This window comes from Mobula hypostoma, chromosome 28 (genome assembly GCF_963921235.1).
Source record: "Mobula hypostoma chromosome 28, sMobHyp1.1, whole genome shotgun sequence".
NCBI classification, from domain to species: domain Eukaryota; kingdom Metazoa; phylum Chordata; class Chondrichthyes; order Myliobatiformes; family Myliobatidae; genus Mobula; species Mobula hypostoma.
The window spans coordinates 30,263,993-30,284,044 of record NC_086124.1 but is presented as its reverse complement, the minus strand read 5'-3'; the positions used below and the strand labels follow the sequence as shown (position 1 = coordinate 30,284,044).

Sequence of the window (20,052 nt, the reverse complement as noted above, 5' to 3'; positions counted from 1 at the left end):
GGGAGGGGTGGGAGGGTTACCTGGTGGGGGGAAGCTGCAGCAACCTTGTCTCTGGCGCTGTAGCTCAGAAGAGAAGGTGAGAGGAAAGGAGTGCAGTCGTGATAGGGGATTCCATTCCTGGAAGAGCAGGCAGGAGATTCTGTGAACATGAAAGAGACGCATGTTGCCACCCAGGTGCCAGGGTCAGGGATGTTTCAGATCGGGTCCGCACCATTCTAATGGGGGAGGGTGAACAGCTGGAAGTCGTGGTACATATTGGCACCAATGGCCTCAGTAGAAAAACGGATGAGGTCCTGCAGTGAGAATGTAGGGACCTAGGTAGAAAGCTGAAAAGCAGGACCTCAAGGCTAGTAATCTCTGGATTTCTGCCTATGCCTCATGCCGGTGAGGGTAAGAATAGGATGATTTGGCAGGTGAATGTGTGACTGAGGAGTCGATTTCTGGATCATTGGGATCTCTCCCAAGGAAGGTATGACTTGTACAAAAGGAATGGGTTACACCTGGACCACTATCCTTGCAGGCAGGTTTGTTGGAACTGTTGCAGAGGGTCTAAGTTAATTTGGCGGGAGGATGGGAACCAGAGTGACAGGGCTGAGGGTATTAGTGTGCAAGTTGATTCAGTTTGTCGTGAGACTGTGAGGAAGGACAGGCAGATGACAGGGCAAAATTGTGGTCCATGAGATGTGCTGCAGTGGAACAGGGGGGCAAAATTGAAAAGGGTGATGAATACAGGACTGAAGGTGTTATATTGGAATGCATGCAGTATACGGAAATAAGGTAGATGATATTGTAGCACAGTTAGAGACTGGCGGATATGCTGTGGGCATTACTGGGTCAGTGGCTGAATGAAGATCATAGTTGGGATGTTAATATCCAAGGATACACGTTTGTTTTGAAAGGACAGGCAGGTAGGCAGAGGGGGTAGAGTGGCTCTATTGGTTAAAAAAATGAAATCAAATCTTTAGAAGGAAGTGACAAAGGATCAGAAGATGGGTAGAGTTAAGGATAAGAAGACCCTGAGGGGAGTTATATACAGGCCTCTGAACAGCAACCAGGATGTGAGCTACAAATTACAGTGGGAGATAGAAAAGGCCTGTAAAAAAGGGTAACACTACAATAGTCATGGGGGGTTTCAATATGCAGGTAGCTTGGGAAAATCAGGTTGGTGCTGGATCCCAAGAGAGGGAATCTCTGGAATTCCTACAAGATTCCTTTTTAAAACAGCTAATGGTTGAGCCAACAAGGGGAAAGGGAATTCTGGATCAGGTGTCGTGTAATGCACCAGATTTGATTAAGGAGCTTAAGGTAAAGAACCTTTAGGAGACAGTGATCATAATATGATCGAATTCACTCTGCAGTTTGAGAGGGAGAAGTTGAAGTCAGATGTATCAGTATTACAGCGGCGTTAAGGGAATTACAGAGGCACGAGAGAGGCGCTGACCAAAGCTGGTTGGAAAGGGACATTAGCAGGGATGACAGCAGAGAAGCAATGGCTGAAGTTTCTGGGAGAAATTCAGAAGCCGCAGGGTAGATACATCCCTAAGATGAAGAAATACTTTGAAAGCAGGATGAGGCAACCATGGCTGATGGAGGAAGCCAAAGACACCATAAAAGTAAACGAGGGGGCATATAATAGCAAAAATTAGTGGGAAGTTAGAGGATTAGGAAGATTTTTAAAACCAATGGATGGCAACTAAAACAACAGGAATTCTGCAGATGCTGGAAATTCAAGCAACACACATCAAAGTTGTTGGTGAACGCAGCAGGCCAGGCAGCATCTATAGGAAGAGGTACAGTCGACGTTTCAGGCCGAGACCCTTCGTCAGGACTAACTGAAGGAAGAGTGAGTAAGGGATTTGAAAGTTGGAGGGGGAGGGGGAGATCCAAAATGATAGGAGGAGACAGGAGGGGGAGGGATGGAGCCAAGAGCTGGACAGGTGATAGGCAAAAGGGATACGAGAAGATCATGGGACAGGAGGTCCGGGAAGAAAGACAAGGGTGGGGAGGGCACCCAGAGGATGGGCAAGGGGTATAGTGAGAGGGACAGAGGGAGAAAAAGGAGAGTGAGAGAAAGAATGTGTGTATAAAAATAAGTAACAGATGGGGTACGAGGGGGAGGTGGGGCATTAGCGGAAGTTAGAGAAGTCGATGTTCATGCCATCAGGTTGGAGGCTACCCAGACAGAATATAAGGTGTTGTTCCTCCAACCTGAGTGTGGCTTCATCTTTACAGTAGAGGAGGCCATGGATAGACATATTATTCTCCGTAACTTCCACCACCTCCAACGGGATCCACCACTAAGCACATCTTTCCCTCCCCCCCCCCTGCATTCCGCAGGGATCGCTCCCTACGCGACTCCCTTGTCCATTCGTCCCCCCCATCCCTCCCCATTGATCTCCCTCCTGGCACTTATCCGTGTAAGCAAAACAAGTGCTACACATGCCCTTACACTTCCTCCCTTACCACCATTCAGGGCCCCAAACAGTCCTTCCAGGTGAGGCAACACTTCACCTGTGAGTCGGCTGGGGTGATATACTGCGTCCGGTGCTCCCGATGTGGCCTTTTATCTATTGGCGAGACCCGACGCAGACTGGGAGACCGCTTTGCTGAACACCTACGCTCTGTCCGCCAGAGAAAGCAGGATCTCCCAGTGGCCACACATTTTAATTCCACATCCCATTCCCATTCTGACATGTCTGTCCATGGCCTCCTCTACTGTAAAGATGAAGCCACACTCAGGTTGGAGGAACAACACCTTATATTCCGTCTGGGTAGCCTCCAACCTGATGGCATGAACATCGACTTCTCTAACTTCCGCTAATGCCCCACCTCCCCCTCGTACCCCATCTGTTACTTATTTTTATACACACATTCTTTCTCTCACTCTCCTTTTTCTCCCTCTGTCCCTCTGAATATACCCCTTGCCCATCCTCTGGGTCCCACCCCCCCCCTGTCTTTCTTCCCGGACCTCCTGTCCCATGATCCTCTCGTATCCCTTTTGCCTATCACCTGTCCAGCTCTTGGCTCCATCCCTCCCCCTCCTGTCTTCTCCTATCATTTTGCATCTCCCCCTCCAGCTTTCAAATCCCTTACTCACTCTTCCTTCAGTTAGTCCTGACGAAGGGTCTCGGCCTGAAACGTCGACTGCACCTCTTCCTAGAGATGCTGCCTGGCCTGCTGCGTTCACCAGCAATTTTTATGTGTGTTGGATGGCAACTAAAAAAAGCTATAAGGAGGGAAAAGATGAAATATGAAGGTTAGCTAGCTAATAATTTAAAAGACGATACCAAAAGTTTTTCTCAGAGATATAAAGAGTGAAAAGGGGGTAAGAGTGGATATCAGACCACTGGAAAGTGACAGTGGAGAGGTGATAATGAGAGACAAAGAAATGACGGATGAACTGAGTAAGTATTTTGTGTCAATCGTCACTGTGGAAATCATTGCCAGTATGCCAGGGATTAGAGAGTGTCAGGGAACTGAAGTGAGTGTAGTTGCTATTACTAAGGAGAAGGTACTTGGGAAGCTGAAAGGTCTGAAGGTAAAGAAGTGTCTTGGACCAGGTGGACTACACTCCAGGGTTCTGAGAAAGGTGACTGAAGAGACTATGGATTGTAGAGTAATGATCTTTCAAGAATCACCAGATTCTGGAATGGTTCTGGAGAACTGGAAAATTGCAAATGTCACTCCACTCTTTATGAAGAGAGGGAGGCAAAAGGAAATCATAAGCCAGTTAGCCTAACTCCAATGGTTGGGAAGATGTTGGAGTCCAGTATTAAGGATGAGATCTCAGGGTACTTGGAGACACATGATAAATCAGGCTGACAAATCTGTTGGAATTCTTTGAGGAAATAACAAGCAGGATGGACAAAGGAGAACCAGTGGATGTTGTGTACTTGGATTTTCAGAAGGCCTTTGACAAAGTGCCACACGTGTGGCTGTTAAACAAGATTAGAGCCCAGGGTATTAGGAGTAAAGATACTAGTATGGGTAAAGCAGTGTCTGATTGGCAGGAGGAAGAGTCAGAATAAAGGGGGACCTTTTCTGGTTAGCCGTCGGTGACAAGTGGTGTTCCAGCGGGGCCTGTTTTGGGATTGCTTCTTTTCACATTGGTTTGGATGACGGAACTGATGGCTTTGTGGCCAAGTTTCCGGATGATGGGCGGAGAGGCAGGTAATGTTGAGGAAGCAGAGGGTCTACAGAATAATTTGGACAGATAAAAGAATGACCAAAGAAGTGACAGATGGAATATAGTGTTGGGAAGTGTATGGTCATGAACTTTGGTAGAAGGAAGAAAGACACAGATGATTTTCTAAATGGGTAGAAAATTCATAAATCGGAGGTGCAAAGGGACTTCAGAGTCTTTATGCAAGATTCCCTGAAGGTTAACTTGCAATCTGAGTCAGTAGTAAGGGAGGCAAATGAAATGTTAGCTTTTATTTTGAGAGGACCAGAATATGAAAGCAAGGTTGTCATGCTGAGGCTGTATAAAGCACTGGTGAGGACTGACTTGGTGTATTGTGAGCAGTTTTGAGCCCTTGTCTAAAAAAAGATATGCTAACATTGGAGGGGATCAAGAGTAGGTTCACAAGCTTGATCCCAGGAGTTAAAGGGTTAATGTATCAGCAGCGTTTGATGGCTGTGGGCCAGATGTTTCCTCTGGTGGGGAGTCTAGCACCAGAGGGCACAGCCTCAGAATAGAGGAGTATCCCTTTAGAACAGAGATGAGGAGGAATTTCATTAGCCAGAGGATGGTGAATCTGTGGAATTCATCACCACAGACAGCTGTGGAGGCCAAGTCATTGGGTATATTTAAAGCAGAGTTTAATAGATTCTTGTTCATAAGGGTATCAAAGGTTACAGGGAGAAGGTAGGAGAATGGGATAGAGATAATAAATAAGACCGCAAGATATAGGAGCAGAATTAGGCCATTTGGTCCATCGAGTCTATCCTGCCATTTCATCATGGCTGGTCAAAATTTCTTCTCAGCCCCAATCTCCCGCTTCCCCCTATCTCCCGCCCCCTGGTATCCACTCATGCCCTGAATCAATCAACCTTTGCCTTAAGTATACATAAAGACTTGGCCTCCACAGCTACCAGTGGAAATGAATGCTACATATTACTCTTTGGCTAAAGAAATCCCTTCTCATCTCTGTTCTAAAAGGATGCCCCTCTGTTCTGAGGCTGTGTCCTCTGGTCTTAGGCTCCCCCACCATAGGAAACATCCACTTTAACAATTCGATAGGTTTCAATGAGGTCACCCGTCATTCTTCTGAATTCCAGTGATTACAGGTCTAGAGCCATCAAACGCTCTTCATATGACAAGCCGTTTAATCCTGGAATCATTTTCTTGAACCCCTTTTGACCCTTCCTCCAATTTCAGCAAATCCTTTGTAAGGGGCCCAGAACTGCTCACAATACTCCAAGAATACTTCAAGTGAGGCCTCACCAGTGCTTTATGAAATCTCAATGTCAGCCATTATGGGATGGTGAGCAGACTCAATGGACCGAATGGCCTAATTCTGCTACAATGTCTTAACTTCATACATTGCTCTAAAAGTAGCCAGCATTTACTGGAAGTAAAGGGCTAGGTTAGGGTTACAGGTGAAATATTTAAGAATGAGTAGTGAGAATGTGGAACGAGCTGCCAGCAGGAGTGGTGGATACAGGTTCAGTTGTGATGTTTAGAAAAGTTTGGATAGTTACATGTATAGGAGGGGTAAGGATTCAAACTCGGGAACCTTCGCTCCGGCATCCGGCGCTGATCTCACTGCACCACCAGCTGGCCACAGGGAGGGGTAAGGAAGGCAGGACGGGGGGACAAGGCAGAAGATAAGGCCAACATGGACTAACACACACAAAAACCGCTGAGGGAAGTCAGCAAGTCGGGGAGAGGAACAAGCAGCTGGCGTTTCAGGTCCAGTCCTGATGAAGGGTCTTGGCGCGAAACGCCAAAGGTCTATTCCCCTCCATAGATGCCTGACCTGCTGAGTTCCTCCAGCATTTTGTGTGTATTGTTCTGGGCTTCCAGCATCTCGTCAGTTTATGAATTCCATCACGGACTAGTCGGGCCGAAGGGCCTGCCCCAGTGCCTACAACAGCTTCCCCCCCTGCACTGTTACGACCCTCTCATTCCCCCACCTCATCCAGCCTTAGATAGATGAGTCCTATGTACATATATATTTAAAGCCAGCCAGATGCTACCTAAATATAGAACGAGACCCAGTTATTGGCCTGCCTGAGTCATACTGCTAGGACTTACTTTAACGATTTCATCGTTGAGGTGCTTGGGGTCTCTCTTCACCAAGTCGATCTCTTTGGTGTGGGTGTCAGCGTGGAGGGCTTCCTTCCTCTGTACCTCCTCGGCCATGCTCCCCGCTGCTAGGCACCTGCCTCCCTCGGGTTCCGCTAGACCGGCCGGTCAGCACAGCCCAGCGATTGCTCCCCGCCCCGTCAGCAACCTCGCCAAGAGTCCTGGGATGCTTTGTAACCTGACATGTGTGGTGAAAACGTAGGGGGTGGAGGGAGGGAGGGAGGGAGAGAGAGAGAGAGAGAGAGGCAGAGAAAGAGCGAAGTGGTGCTTCCCCCGCCCCCCCCCCCCGGCTACACAGCACTCCCTCCTTCCTCACCCCACTTCCCCTTCTCACCACGCCCCCTCCCACAGCGCAACGCCCCCTCCCGCGGTGCCAGCCAAGGCATCCAAACTGGCGTCTTTGCAACCCCACCGCCCCCCAAACTCTTGAATCGTGAGTTACCAAGTGATCTGCAGTTGACATGACGTTGGAGAGGGAGGCAGAGAGAGGGGGAGAGGAGAGAGACAGATGGGGAGAGAGGTGGAGAGAGAGTCAGGGAGACAGAGAGAGGGAGAATGAAGTAGAGAGGCAGAGAAGGAGAGGGGGAGAGACGATGGAGAGGTGGAGAGGAGAGACACAGGGAGGGAGAGAGAGACATGGCGAGGGGAAGAGAAGGAGAGAGGCAGAGAGAGGGGGAAGAGGGATAGAGAGAGAGAGAGGGGTGTGGGAGAGAGGGAGCAAGGAGGTTCCGACTGATTCCAATGCAGCGATGCAGAGAGGGAGACGAAGCTATTGCAAGAAAGAGAATGAGGACTGAAGATCGAGAGAGGGAAAGTGAGGAGATGGAGAATAGCAGCACCCATCCTGGTCCCCAGTTGTGTGGAGTTCTGTCAATAGTAACAGAGACACAATTACCATCATAGTAACTTTATTACAAAATGACCCATAGGTTCCCCTGACACCATGGTTCATCCTACACTGGGAGTCTCTCTATCGCCCGGCACCTGGGGGTCAGAACTGGACTGGCTCGGGGTCCCCGTCACCTCCTGTCTTGGCACAGCCAAGGGAGCCTGAGTAAGCCCAGCGAGCCGGTGGCTGGAGGGGAGAGGAGGAGAGGGGTAGTGAGGGGCAGGGAGGGGAGAGGTGGGATAGGGAGATGAGGTTGGTGAGCAGAGAGAAGGGATAGTGAGGGGAGAGATAGAGTGGACATGGAGAGGATAGTTTTATTGTGGGGAGAGTCCAAGAGTCCAGGACCAAAGGACACAGCCTCAGAAAACAAAGAACACCCATTTAGAACAGAGACGAGATGAGGAGGAATTCATTGTATCGGACCGCTGCGGAGGCCAAGCTTGATTGCCTCACGATGAGCAGGGGCGCTAAAGGTTATAGGGGAAGGGCAGGAGAAGGACTGAATGGCCTAATCCTGAGTGAATGAAGCAGCAGACTCGACGAGCCAAACAGTTTCGTGGGACGTGAGATGGCACTGAGGGGAAGGGGAAGGGACTGTGGGGGGTGGGGAAGGGGGAAGGGGCAGCGAGGGGTGGGGGAAGACACAGTGAAGGGAAGGGCCTGTAAGAGGGAGGGGAAGGGGCTGTGGGTGGGGAGGGGAAGAGGCTGTGAGGGAAAGGGATAGGGGCAGCAAGGGGAAGGGTGAAGGGACTGTGAGAGGGGAGAAGGAGCGGTGAGGGGGAGGGGAAGGGGTTGTGAAGGGAGGGGGAAGGGGAGGGGGAGGGGTAATGGGGGGAAGGAGCAGTGAAGGGGAAGGAGCATTGGGGGGGAGAGGGAAGGGGTGGGGAGGGAAAGGATGATCCCTTTGGTTCATGGTGACATCAAGCTAAAAGTTCGTGGCCAGAAACTGGTGTCCCAGGATGGAGGGACCTGCCAGAAGGCGGGGGCTGCCTCTCTTCTCTCATTGTCGCCTCTCACTTCGATGCCCTTTGCCTCCAGTGGTTGGGCATCCTCACCATCCGCCAGGCAGGGGACTGAGGAATGAGCATCATCTGTACTCCCCCAGCCTCAACATTGGGACCATTGCTAAACCTCGTGTGGGGCAACTGCACTGACTGGGGGTGGGGGCTGGGACTGGATAGTGGAGTTGGGTTCTGGGAGGGAGGGTGTGAGTACCCCTGTGAGCAGCAGAGGGGCAGTAGGTGGGGCAAAGATGGGTGTGTGAAGTGTGAAGCGTGTCCAGGAAGCTTTAGAGAGGGTGCAGAGGAGATTCACCAGGATGCTGCCTGGATTAGAGAGCATGTCTTATGCAGATAGGTCAAGTGGTCTAGGGCTTTTCTCCCTGGCGCGAAGGAAGGTGAGAGGTGACTTGACAGACATGTACGAGACGATAAGAGGCATAGATAGAGTGGGCAGCCAGAAACTTTTTACCAGAGCAGAAATGGCTAATAAGAAGGGGCATAATTTTAAGGTGATTGAAGGCAAGTATAGAGGGAGTGTCAGAGGTAGTTCTTTTTTTTACATGGAGAGTGGTGGGTACATGGAATGCCCTGTCAGGGATGGTATGCGTACATGAGGGACATTTAAGAAACTCTTAGATAAGCACACAGATGACAGAAAACGGGAGGACTATGTGGGAGGGGAGGGTTAGAAGATCAGCGCAAAGTAATGGGCCCAGGGCCTGTTTGACCGAGACCCACTGCGAGTGGGGCTGGGTGGGGTGGGGCTGCCTGGGGCTAGAGGCGGGCCAGCCGCAGGTGGACGCGGCGGCAGCAGTGGCTGACGCTGGTGCAGAAGGGAGCAACGACGGCATCCGTCACGATGAGGCAGAAACTCTGCCAGGTGGGCCGGCACAGGAGGCACATCCGGGCACAGGGAACCAGGCACCTGGTGGGCAGCGGGAGCAAGGTAAAGGTCAGAGCCGGTGGGCAACATGTCCTCTCCCACTCTGCTCCTGTACCTCCCCCTCCCCTCCCCCTCCCCCTCTCCCTCCCCCTCCCCTTCCCCCTCCCCTCCCCTCTACCACCCCCTCTCCCTCTCCCTCCCCTCCCCCCCACACTCCCCTCTCCCTCCCCCCTCCCCACTCGCACTCTCCACTCTCCTACCCCTCCCCCACTTACCCACTCCCTCTCCCTCACCCCCCCACTCCCTATTCCCTCTCCCCACTTCCCCCCACCCTCCCCCTCCCCTTTCACCACCCATTACCTCTCTCCCATTTCCTCAACCAACACCCCATTCCCACTCCCATACGTCTTCCTCCCCATCCCACTCCCTCACTCCTGTCCCATCTCCCCTTCTCTGCTCCACCCTCCCCACACTCCCGTCCCAGTCCTCTCCCTCTCTGCTCACCAGATGTGCAGGCAGCTGGCGAATGCGAAAAGGCAGCCAGCAGCGATGGAGGCCGGGATGGCACACAGCAGAGAGATGACACGGTAACCCCAGAGCTTGCAGACCTCGAAGGAGATGTTGCTCCACGCCCAGACCTTGTCAAAGCTGTGGGCGCTCTCCGGTTCTCCGATCAATTGCTCAAAATCCACCTGCAACCAAGACAGAACACTCCCCAGATCGTGCATTCTCAGACCTGGGCCCTCCTGGATAGCTCCTCACCCTTCCTCCTTCTAGCTTGAGACCCTTACAGGAGAGGCTTCACTCAACACTGGGTGGGCCTCCTTCCCAAACTGGTGGGATAGAATCAGAATGGAGACAACTTGGTGTTTAAAGCTTGGAACGTACAGCACAGTACAGGCCATTCGGCCCACAATGTTGTACTGACTCTTTGGCCTTCTCTAAGATCAAGCTAACCCTCCACTCACACATAATGCTTCAGTTTTTCCCAGCATCAATGTGCTTATCTTACATGCATTTAGGAATGGGAACATCCTATGTGGAGTCATAGAGACTACGGCACAGAAACAGCCCTTTGTCCCATTCGTCACGTTCTGAACCGTTATTCTGCCTAGTCCCATCGACCTGCACCTGGATCCAATCCATCCGTACCCCTCCCATCCACGTGCTTATCCAAACATCGCTTAAACATTGAAATCCAATCCATATCCACCACTTCTGCCTGCGCCACCCTCTGAGTGAAGGAATTCTCCCCTTGCACGTTTCACCTTTCACCCTTTACCTGTGACCTCTCGTTCTACTGTCACCTAACCTCAGTGAAAAGACCCTGTCTATACCCCTCATAATTTTGCATACCTCTATCAAATCTCCCCTTGTTCTTCCTCACTCCAGGGAATAAAGTCCGAACCTGTTCAACCTTTGTCTAAAACTCAAGTCCCAAAGTTTCACATCAGTGTTACACTTCAGGAAGTTGAACTGTCACAGTGAGCAGCAGTGTCCTGAAATGGTCAGACCTAGGTGTGCGTGAACGTGACGCAGCAGGTAGACAGGATGGTGAAGGAAACCTCTGGCACACATGCCTTCATCAGTTAGCGCACTGAGTATACAAGTTAGGACGTTATGTTGCAGTTGTAGAAGTTGAGGCCACATTTGAAATACTGCATTCAGTTTTGGTCGCTCTGTTAGAGGAAAGATGCCATTACTTCGGAAAGAGTGCAAAGGAGATTTATGAGGATGTTGCCAGGATTTAAAGAGCTGAGTTATGGAGAAAGATTGGGACTTTTCTCATTGGGAGACTGCGAGGAACTGTGGGGACTGTGTGTGTAAAATCATGAGGGGTTATAGTAAGGAGAATTGTCTTTTTCTCCAGGGTTGGGGAGTTAAGAACTGGTTTACGTCAGGGAGGGTGAGATTTAATTGGAATCTGAGGGGTAAATTCTTCACCCAGAGAAGGGTCCATTTGTGAAGCAAGTTGATTCAAGGTTCAAGTTTATTTATCACGTCATCGAAACTTAGGGAAAAATGCATCGTCTGCGACAATAACCAACGCAACCTAACGACGCTCTGGGGGCTGGCCAAGTGTCGCCACATATTCTGGTGCCAACACAGTATTCCCACAACGCTCGGCAAAACCACACAGAACACAACCACCAACAAAACAACAGCAGTGAAACAAGCCCTGTTCCTCCCTCCCACACACAGCCCCAGGACCGCCACCCTGTTCAGCCTCCGGCCTGCAGCAAGCTCAGATACGCAGACATTGCCAGAGTTGCCAGAGGAAGTGATTGAAGCGGGCACATCAAAAGATTTGAAGTCAAAGCTGTGTTTATTATTAAAGTATGTATGCAGTACACAACCCTGAGATTCGTCTTTCCCAGAGACAGCCATGAAACCAAGAATCACCATGGATCCAGTGTACAGAAAAACATCAAAACCCCAACATGCAAAAAAAGAACAAATTGCACAAATGGCAAGGAAAAAAACAAACGAGAAACACGATACAACACACCAAATCACAAAGACATCTTAAGATTCCTGGCACATTCTGTTCAGCTCATTTCAGTTCAATCCAGTGCCACGTCTCCCACAGTGGAAGTCCGCCCTGATCAAAATTGCATAAAACTGCAACAGATCACTGGTGCCATCTTCAATAGCATTTAAGTGGCTCAGAGGCAAGTGGAACTAGGTTAGGTGGGATAGCATGGAACAGTTGGGCCAAAGGGCCTGTTTCCATGCTGTACAATGTAGTTAATGCCTCTCATTCAATCCCAGATGAATCGCAAGCTGGCAGCTATCTTGCATATTTTACGAGCTCTGAGACAGATCCCAGTGGGGACAAATCCCAGGCTCCAAGTGAAGTCGCTAACCTCGCTCTCTACCCCTGAGGAGGGGGCAGATTGAAGTATACTACCTTGAGGTGCTGGTTAATCCCCTCTGGGTCCCTGTTCTCCTGGCCTGGCGAGCTGTCAGCCGGGGCGGGCTGTGGGGTCCCCTCCCCACTGCCTCCAGGGCCCCGAGGCTGGTCGTCAAGCTCGATCTTCGTATAGTCTCCGTTCATGGCTCTCCGAGGCAAAGGTTACTTAAATCAAACTTGGACCCGTTGTTGTCCCCTAGCCCGACCCTGCCTGCCTGCCTGTCTGTGCTCGTCTCCTGTCGAGTGGACTGTTCTATTTTGGGAGGCAGAGTTAATTCGTGCCCAGTATTCTGCTGACATGGAGGCCAGGGCTGTGACCACTTAAAGGGACACCTCCCTCCTTCCCTCCTTCCTTCCCTGCGCCCCCCCCCCAAGCCTGTCACCCCTTGACTTAACATCACTGCCTGGCTCCTCGATCTCCTCCATCAGGTGCAAGGAGGCGATGCCCTGCTGTTGAGTGAGTCGTGCTCATCATGGAGCAATGATTTTACACTATGCTGGAAGCTCAAAGACCCAGCCAGAGAGAGCGGTCATATCTACACCACCTTTTCAGTGCGATTTAAATTTCCTCAACAAGACCATAAGAATGGAGCAGAATTAGACCATTTGGCATATCAAATATGCACCACCATTCATCATGGCCGAATTATTATCCCTCTCAAGCTCATTTTCCTGCCTTCTCCCCGTAACCTTTGACGCTTTGGGTAATCTAAAACCTATCGACCTCTTCTTCAAATACACCCATTGTCTGGGCCTCCATAGTCATTTGTGGCAATGAACTCCAGAGATTCACCACCGTCTGGATGAAGAAATTCACCCTCATCTTTCTTCTAAATGGATGTCCCTCCGGTCCTGGACTCCCCTGTAGGAAGCATCCTCTCCACATCCACTCTATCTATGCCCTCTGGTCCTAGATTCCCTCACTGTAGGAAACATCCTCTCCACATCCACTCTATCTATGCCCTCTGGTCCTAGATTCCCTCACTATAGGAAACATCCTCTCCACATCCACTCTATCTATGCCCTCTGGTCCTAGATTCCCTCACTATAGGAAACATCCTCTCCACATCCACTCTTTCTGTGCCCTCCCCCACTATAGGAAACATCCTCTCCACATCCACTCTATCTGTGCCCTCTGGTGCTAGACTCCCCCACTATAGGAAACATCCTCTCCACATCCACTCTATCTGTGCCCTCTGGTCCTAGATTCCCCCACTATAGGAGGCATCCTCTCCACATCCACTCTTTCTGTGCCCTCCCCCACTATAGGAAACATCCTCTCTATCTAGGCCTTTCACTATTCAATAATAATTTGGAGCTTGTCTAATTCACACAGCGGTGATGCAATGCAGAAACTTCGGCCCAGCTGGTCAGAGCTGTTTAAGCTGGTTGGTTTATCACTGTCCCAGTGCGGGCCGAATCAAGGAGGTGGGGTCCAGGCCCCAGAGCGTATCGAGGCAACTGAACCAATCTTTTGACAATGATTTTGGCAGCGGGCCAGATTGAAAAGGTCAGGGTGTCGGGACCTGAGGCAAGAGATGGGTCGGTTCAGCTTGCTGCTCTGTGAGGTTTACTTGACTCTGCACTGAACTATAGGTCTCAGACTTCAGTTCAAAACACTATTTGCTTGCCCTTATTGTTTGCATAATTTGTGTTTTTTTTCTCTTTGCACATTTTTTATGGATTCTTTTGGGTTTCTTTGCCTTGTGGGTGCCTGTTAGGAGACAAATCTCAAGATTGTATAACGTATATATTGATAATAAATGTACTTTGAACATTGATACACTGAAGAGCTTGTCTTGCATGCTGTTTACACAGATCAGATCATTACACAGTGCGTTGAGCTAGAATAAGGTAAAACAATAACAATGCAGAAATACACAAGGGCCGTTTAGGGCACTGAGCTGTTCGAATACAGTATAAGGCGAATCACTGCCCTCTGGAGGTCTCCAGTCCTCCACCTGGCAGGATGCGCTGAAAGGATCAGGGTTTTATGTGTGCCCCTGAAGTGGTGAGTGGATGAGTGGGGAGTCCCCTCCTGATATCCTGATTGTTGGGAAGGGGAGTTCCAGGATTTAGACCCCGTGGGCATGAAGGAACGCTGAGGTACTTCCAAGACAGGATAGTGCGCAGTTTCACACACAAAGTGCTGGAGGAACTCAGCAAGCCAGGCAGCAACTCTGGAAAAGGGTTACTCTTTTCCATAGACGCTGCCTGGCCTGCTGAGTTCTTCCAGCATTTTGGGTGTGTTACTTCGGATTTCCAGAGTGTGCTGATTATCTCGCGTTTATCATAGTGCGCAGTTTTGCGGGCAGCCTGCAGGTGGCGGTGTTACCCCGCGCCTGCTGCTCTCGACCGCGGAGGAAGGAAGTGTTGGTTTCGGCAAGTTACTGTCGGGGTGGGCAGCTGCGGTCCATTTTGTGGCCGGTGGGGAGTGGCAGGGTGTATTGTCCTGGACAGTGTGGAGTTTCCTGAGAGCTGTTGCCACGGTGGTTATCCAGCAAGTGGAATAATTTCGCCGCACTGCTGACCAGTGCCTTATAAAATGGGTGTCAGGAGATGAGTCAACTCAACAGAAGCCATGGTGCTTATGTGGCCCGTTGTTCAGTGACCCCATCCTCACCCAGCATGTCGAAAGGAATACCATTGCATGTAAAAGGGAAATGATGGTCAGTCCTGACCTTGTGTTGGAAGGAAGGCCATTGAGGGAGTAGGTCGTTAAGGGGTATAGAGGGTAAATTAAAGCAGGCTTTTTCCACTGAGCTTGGGTGAGACTACAACTGGAAGGGTGGAAGATGAAATAATGGGGCACTGAAGGGGAACTTCACTCAGATGCTAGTGTGGAACACTGTATGTGAGTTTGATTGCTGCATTTAAGAGAAGTTTGGATAATTACATGGGTGGGAGAGGTATGGAGGGCAGTGGTCCAGGTGCGGGTTGGTGGGACAACTCATTTGATATGGAGTCCTTGGCCAAAGGGCCCGTTACTGTGTTGTAATACTCTTATGTCTGGGACACTGCTGAGGTTCCACAGGGATGCTCTGGGATGTGCATGATCGAACCCTTTCCCTTCCCTCACATTCTGGTTTCTGCCCACTTGCTTTCCAGTCCCAATGGAGGATCTCGGCACCAAATATCGATTGTTTATTTCCCTCCATGGATGCTGCCTGACCTGCTGAGTTCTTCCTGCATTTTGTGTGTGTTGTTTAAGATTTCCAGCACCTGCAGAATCCCTGATGTTTACAATCTCCAGACTAACTGTGAGACTCTAGTCATGCAAGTGGTTTCTCCTTGGTGCCCTTCCTTTTAACTGATACCACGCTTGGTCAAACACTGTCCTGATGTCACATTCTCTCCGCCACGTGTTTGGAGAAGGGTCGTAATGAGGATTGGTGCTTTCGAAATCCCAATGGGAAGTGAGGGAACATGTTAGTGAACAGGTGCAGCTTGACAAGAATGGAGTTTGCCTTCAGTACCACCACTCTCATAGAGACCCTCCCTCAGTAACACCCTCCCACAGAGACCCTCCCTCGGTACCAGCCCTCCCACAGAGACTTATCCTCAGTACCACCCCTCCCACAGAGACCCTCCCTCAGTACTACCCCACCCAGATACCCTCCCTCGGTACCAGCCCTCCCACAGCATCATCCCTCCTACAGAGACCCTCCCACAGAGAGACGCTCCCTCAGTACTGACCCTCCCATTGAGAGTCCCTCTTTCAGTACCACCCCTCCCACAGAGACCCTCCCTCAGTACCACCACTCTCATAGAGACCCTCCCTCAGTACAACCCCCTACAGAGACCCTCCCTTGGTACCAGCCCTCCCACAGAGACCTTTCCTCAGTACCACCCCTCCCACAGAGAGACCCTCCCTCAGTACCACCCCTCCCATGTAGACCCTCCCTCATACCAACCTTCCCACAGAGAGACCCTCCCTCAGTACCACCCCTCCCACAGACCCTCCCTCAGTACTAAGCCTCAGAGAAACCCTCCCTCAGTACCACCCCTCCCATGTAGACCCTCCCTCATATCAACCTTCCCACAGAGAAACCCTCCCTCAGTACCACCCCTCCCAGAGACTCTCCCTCAGTACCACCCCTCCCACAGTGAAACCTTCCCTCAGTACCACCCCCCCCACAGAGAGATTCTCCCTCACTATCATCCTCCACAGTGAAACCTTCCCTCAGTACTGCCTATTTCCACAATGAGACCTTTTTTTTGCAAAACTATAAAAGTTTATCAGATTAGATTCAACTTTATTGTCATTGTGCCGAGTACGGATACAAAGCCAATGAAATGCATTTAGCATCTGACCAGAAATGCAAAGAATAGCATTATTTACAAAATAACTGCGAATAAAAAAAGTGCTACAGCACACAAATACAAAAGTACTGAGACAGTACAATATGGATGCAATACTGCTTAGCGCTGTGATGAGAGGTTCAGCAGTGTCACAGCCTCAGGGACAAAGCTCTTCCTGTGCCTGCTGGTGCGGGAGCGGAGGCTCCTGTAGCGCCTACCGATGGGAGGAGAGTAAAAAGTCCATGGTCAGGGTGAGATGCATCCCTGATAATGCTTTTCGCCCTGCATAGGCAGCGTTTATGGTAGATGTTCTCAATGGTAGGCAATTGGGTGCCGATAATCCGCTGGGCAGTTTTCACCACACGCTGGAGTGCTTTGCGGTCCGATACGGAACAATTGCCATACCACACTGAGATGCAGTTGGTGAGTATGCTCTCAATGGTACAGCGGTAAAAGTCCGTCAGTATCCTGGGACAGAGGTAAGCTTTCTTCATGCTCCGCAGGAAATAAAAGTGCTGTTGCGCAAAAATACCCAATGTACAAATATTCAGTATTTACAAGAATGTGAATAAGTTCCAATTAAAATATGATTACTACCGTCTATAAAACAGTCAACTTTTTGTGGGGGGACCGCTCCCGAAAATCCCCCTCTGTGTCCATTGTGACCGCATGTTCCCCCTCCAAGTTCAGCCAGGCACAAACATATCCTCGGAAGAGGGGCATGGCCCTCAACCTCCTGCAGCCTGGGCCTGTGAATGGCTACCTTGGCCAGGCCCAGGAGCAAGCCCACCAGTAGATCCTACTCGTGACCCACCCCCCTTCCGTACTGGGTGCCTGTATATGAGGAACTTGGGGCTGAAGTGAAAAATGTGCAAGAGCAGCCTGTACAGGAAACATTTTGGTGCGTCTTGGAAGGGCAGGGTGGGTGCGAGACAGCTCATGTTGTGTGGGACCGTCTCCCACGTGGTATCTCGAGGCCTGGGTCCAACGAGCACTTCTGGCCCATCAGGTGGTGGTGCAGCCGGAACCTCTCTACTTCCCCGAGTCCCCTCGACACCCACCGTGATAGGATGGGGACCAGTCCCCCTCACAGCTAGAGCACCATCCCCCACTGGCATAGGAGCACCCAGTCTGAACGAGACTAGACCCCATACCCTGAACAGATCGCGGTAAAAGCAAGACAGTTCCCTACGAACGGCCCAGCTGATGCTTTTTGCTGGAAGCCAAATGCCCTCCTGCAGGCAGTGTCCCCGGTGGAGAAAGCACATCGGCGATGTATGCCATCTTGGAGGGTGGTCACAGTACGGGTATCTCTGCAGTGTCCCAAGGCGGAGAGCCACCAGGTGGGTGTGCACACCCACCAGTTACTGACCGCCCTCCACAATCAGAAGACTCAGAACCACAGCAAAGGCCCGATGCCTCCTATTACCCCAGAAGTCCACCAGCCTCTTCTGGGTCCTGGAGACTACAGCAGTGGACGGGACTAAAGTAATCAGCTGGTACCATATCATGGAGGCGACCCTGGTATGAGATCGTACAAAGGAGACCTGACCAGTGTCCCAGCCAGGCAGAGGTCTTTGTCTCCAAGTCCTGCCAGTTCGCTGGTCAGGGCTCCTCCATCGAGCTCAGGTAGACCCCCAAGTAGAGGAGGTGAGTGGTGCTCCATGCAAATGGCCTCAACCTCTCCAGTAGGTAGTCCACCTGCCACTGACCACCAAGAGGCCTGCAGATCCGCTGGCAGTCTTGCATCCTCTGCGGGTCAACAGGGTCAGTACCATGAGGAGGAGATCACCGGCATAAGCTGACAGAACGACCTCTATTTCTGGTTTGCGTAGAACTAACCCATCAACTCTGACAGAGGAGGCACAGGAATGGCTCTACACAGACCGAGTGCAACTGCCCCGACACACCCCTTTCCCAGAGCACAAGGACCCAGTAACCTTAACGCAGTACCCCACATCAGTGATTTGTCGGGTGCTTGAATCCCATCTCTGAGGGTGGTCGGTATACAGGGTTCTGAGGTGGAGACTGCCAGCTGGGTGCGCACACAAGTCAGTGACTGACTGCCCTCTGCATTTGGAAGACTCAGGACCATAGCAGCGACCCAGATCCTCCTATTGCCTCAGAAAAAATCCACCTGCCACTGACCCACCAAGAGCCCAGCACATTTTTCCCAGCTGACCCTTGCAGAGGACACGACCAAGAAGATCTGCTGGCAGTCTCGCATCCTCTGCAAGTCAACAGGGTCAGTGATCATGAGGAGGATGGGACTGGCATAAGACAAAAAGACAACTTCCAAGTTCCGGTAAAACCAAACCCATCAACCTCCTACGGAGAAGATGCAGGAATGCATGCAAACAGAATACAACAGACCCAACATTTGGCACCCCTGATGTAACCCCCATCCCCCCCCCGAAGCGCAAAGGCGCTGTCAAGAACAGTGACTTTAATGAGGTACTCCGCTGCAGCACAGAATAATAAGATACGGGCCACAAAATGTGGTCCGAGCTCAAACGCATGCAGGATCCCAAAAGGTACTAATGGTCTACCTGGTCAAAAGCTTTCTCTTGGTCAAGGGAAAGAAAGGCTACAGACAGACCAGCAGGGGAACAGATCCACCACAGGTGGACAAGGTGGACATTGTCCTGGATCCTCCATCCTGGGACCATGTGGGACTGGTCAGGGTAGACCACTTGAGCCAGCACGGAGCCCGGGCAAGGATCTTGTACTCCGCACTGAGGAGAGATGGTGAGCACCAACTCCTCAGGCAATGGATTCCCCCATTGGCAGCAGAGTTACAACTGTGCCAAGAGAATGGCATCTCACCTGTCATCAGGCTTTCTCCCAATACCCTGATATATTTACGCCCTCCCAGGATGTCCCAGAAGGCCCAGAGTAATTCAACTGTTAGTCAGTCCAATCCCACGGACTTGCCTCTCTGCAGCTGGCTGAGGGCACTGGCACAGGTCAGCTCCTCCAAAGATAGTGGGGCATCCTGCCACTTAGCACCCCCAGGGCTAACCTTTGGAAAGTCCTCCCACAGATTCCTGTGTAGTGGGATTCCCCCCTAAATCGATCGGCTCCTTCTTGAGCTGCTCGATCCCAGATACCTACCACTTGGTGGACCCTTGGCATAACAATTGGACATGAACCTTGCCCACATCGCAGCAAAGTCTCAGGGAGGGGGATCTCCCCTGTTCTTTCCTCCGAGTCCCTCAAAAATGGCGAAGCGATTCCCAGAATCGGCCATCCTCCAGCAGCTGGTTGTTGAAATGTCAGTACGCGGACGCCACCCGTGCAGGCAGCCAGTTGTGCTCTTCCCCTCACCATGTGACAATTGGAGCATGGAACTGGCCACAGGGAGGCTGCCGGCACTTGGGATACATACAAGTGGTCAATCCGCAAGCCTCCAGACCTTCTTGAGAAAGCACAGGAGTCAGGGTGAAGGCTCCGCCAGACATCAACCAAGTCAAAGAAACAGCCAGTTCCCTTAACTTCCACACTGACGCTCGGGGACTCTGGAGACCGAAGCAATCCCTCTCCTTGAGGGTACAATTGAAGTCACCCCTGAAGAAGATGTACACACCATGGTCAATGGAACCCATCAGAGAGGACATTTCTCAGCCATTTGCATCAGGCTGGGCTCAGTGCCATGTTCACACATTTACAAGATAGACTGGCACACCATCCTGGTGCACAGCGAGGTGAAGCAAGTGGCCTAGTACAAGTTCCTGAACTTTTCTTTCTTCAGGC

General features: G+C 51.0%; 1 protein-coding gene across 3 annotated transcripts in view; it reads right to left on the bottom strand.

The window, feature by feature from the left end:
* Positions 1–12,222, bottom strand: part of LOC134338914 (caveolin-1-like) — a 32,356-nt gene extending 20,134 nt beyond the window's left edge. Inside the window, exons 1-3 of one of the 3 annotated variants that reach the window (XM_063035104.1) lie at positions 11,995–12,222; positions 9,588–9,775; positions 6,271–6,488 (exon numbers count right to left, since the gene is read on the bottom strand). In XM_063035104.1, coding sequence (XP_062891174.1) covers positions 6,419–6,488; positions 9,588–9,775; positions 11,995–12,141 — 405 coding nt within the window. In that variant the 5' untranslated portion in view covers positions 12,142–12,222 and the 3' untranslated portion in view covers positions 6,271–6,418. Of the gene's footprint in view, positions 1–6,259; positions 6,489–7,184; positions 9,126–9,587; positions 9,776–11,994 lie in introns of those variants that run through there. The other 2 variants (XM_063035102.1, XM_063035103.1) reach the window with 2 other exon arrangements.
* Positions 12,223–20,052: the final 7,830 nt, after the last annotated feature.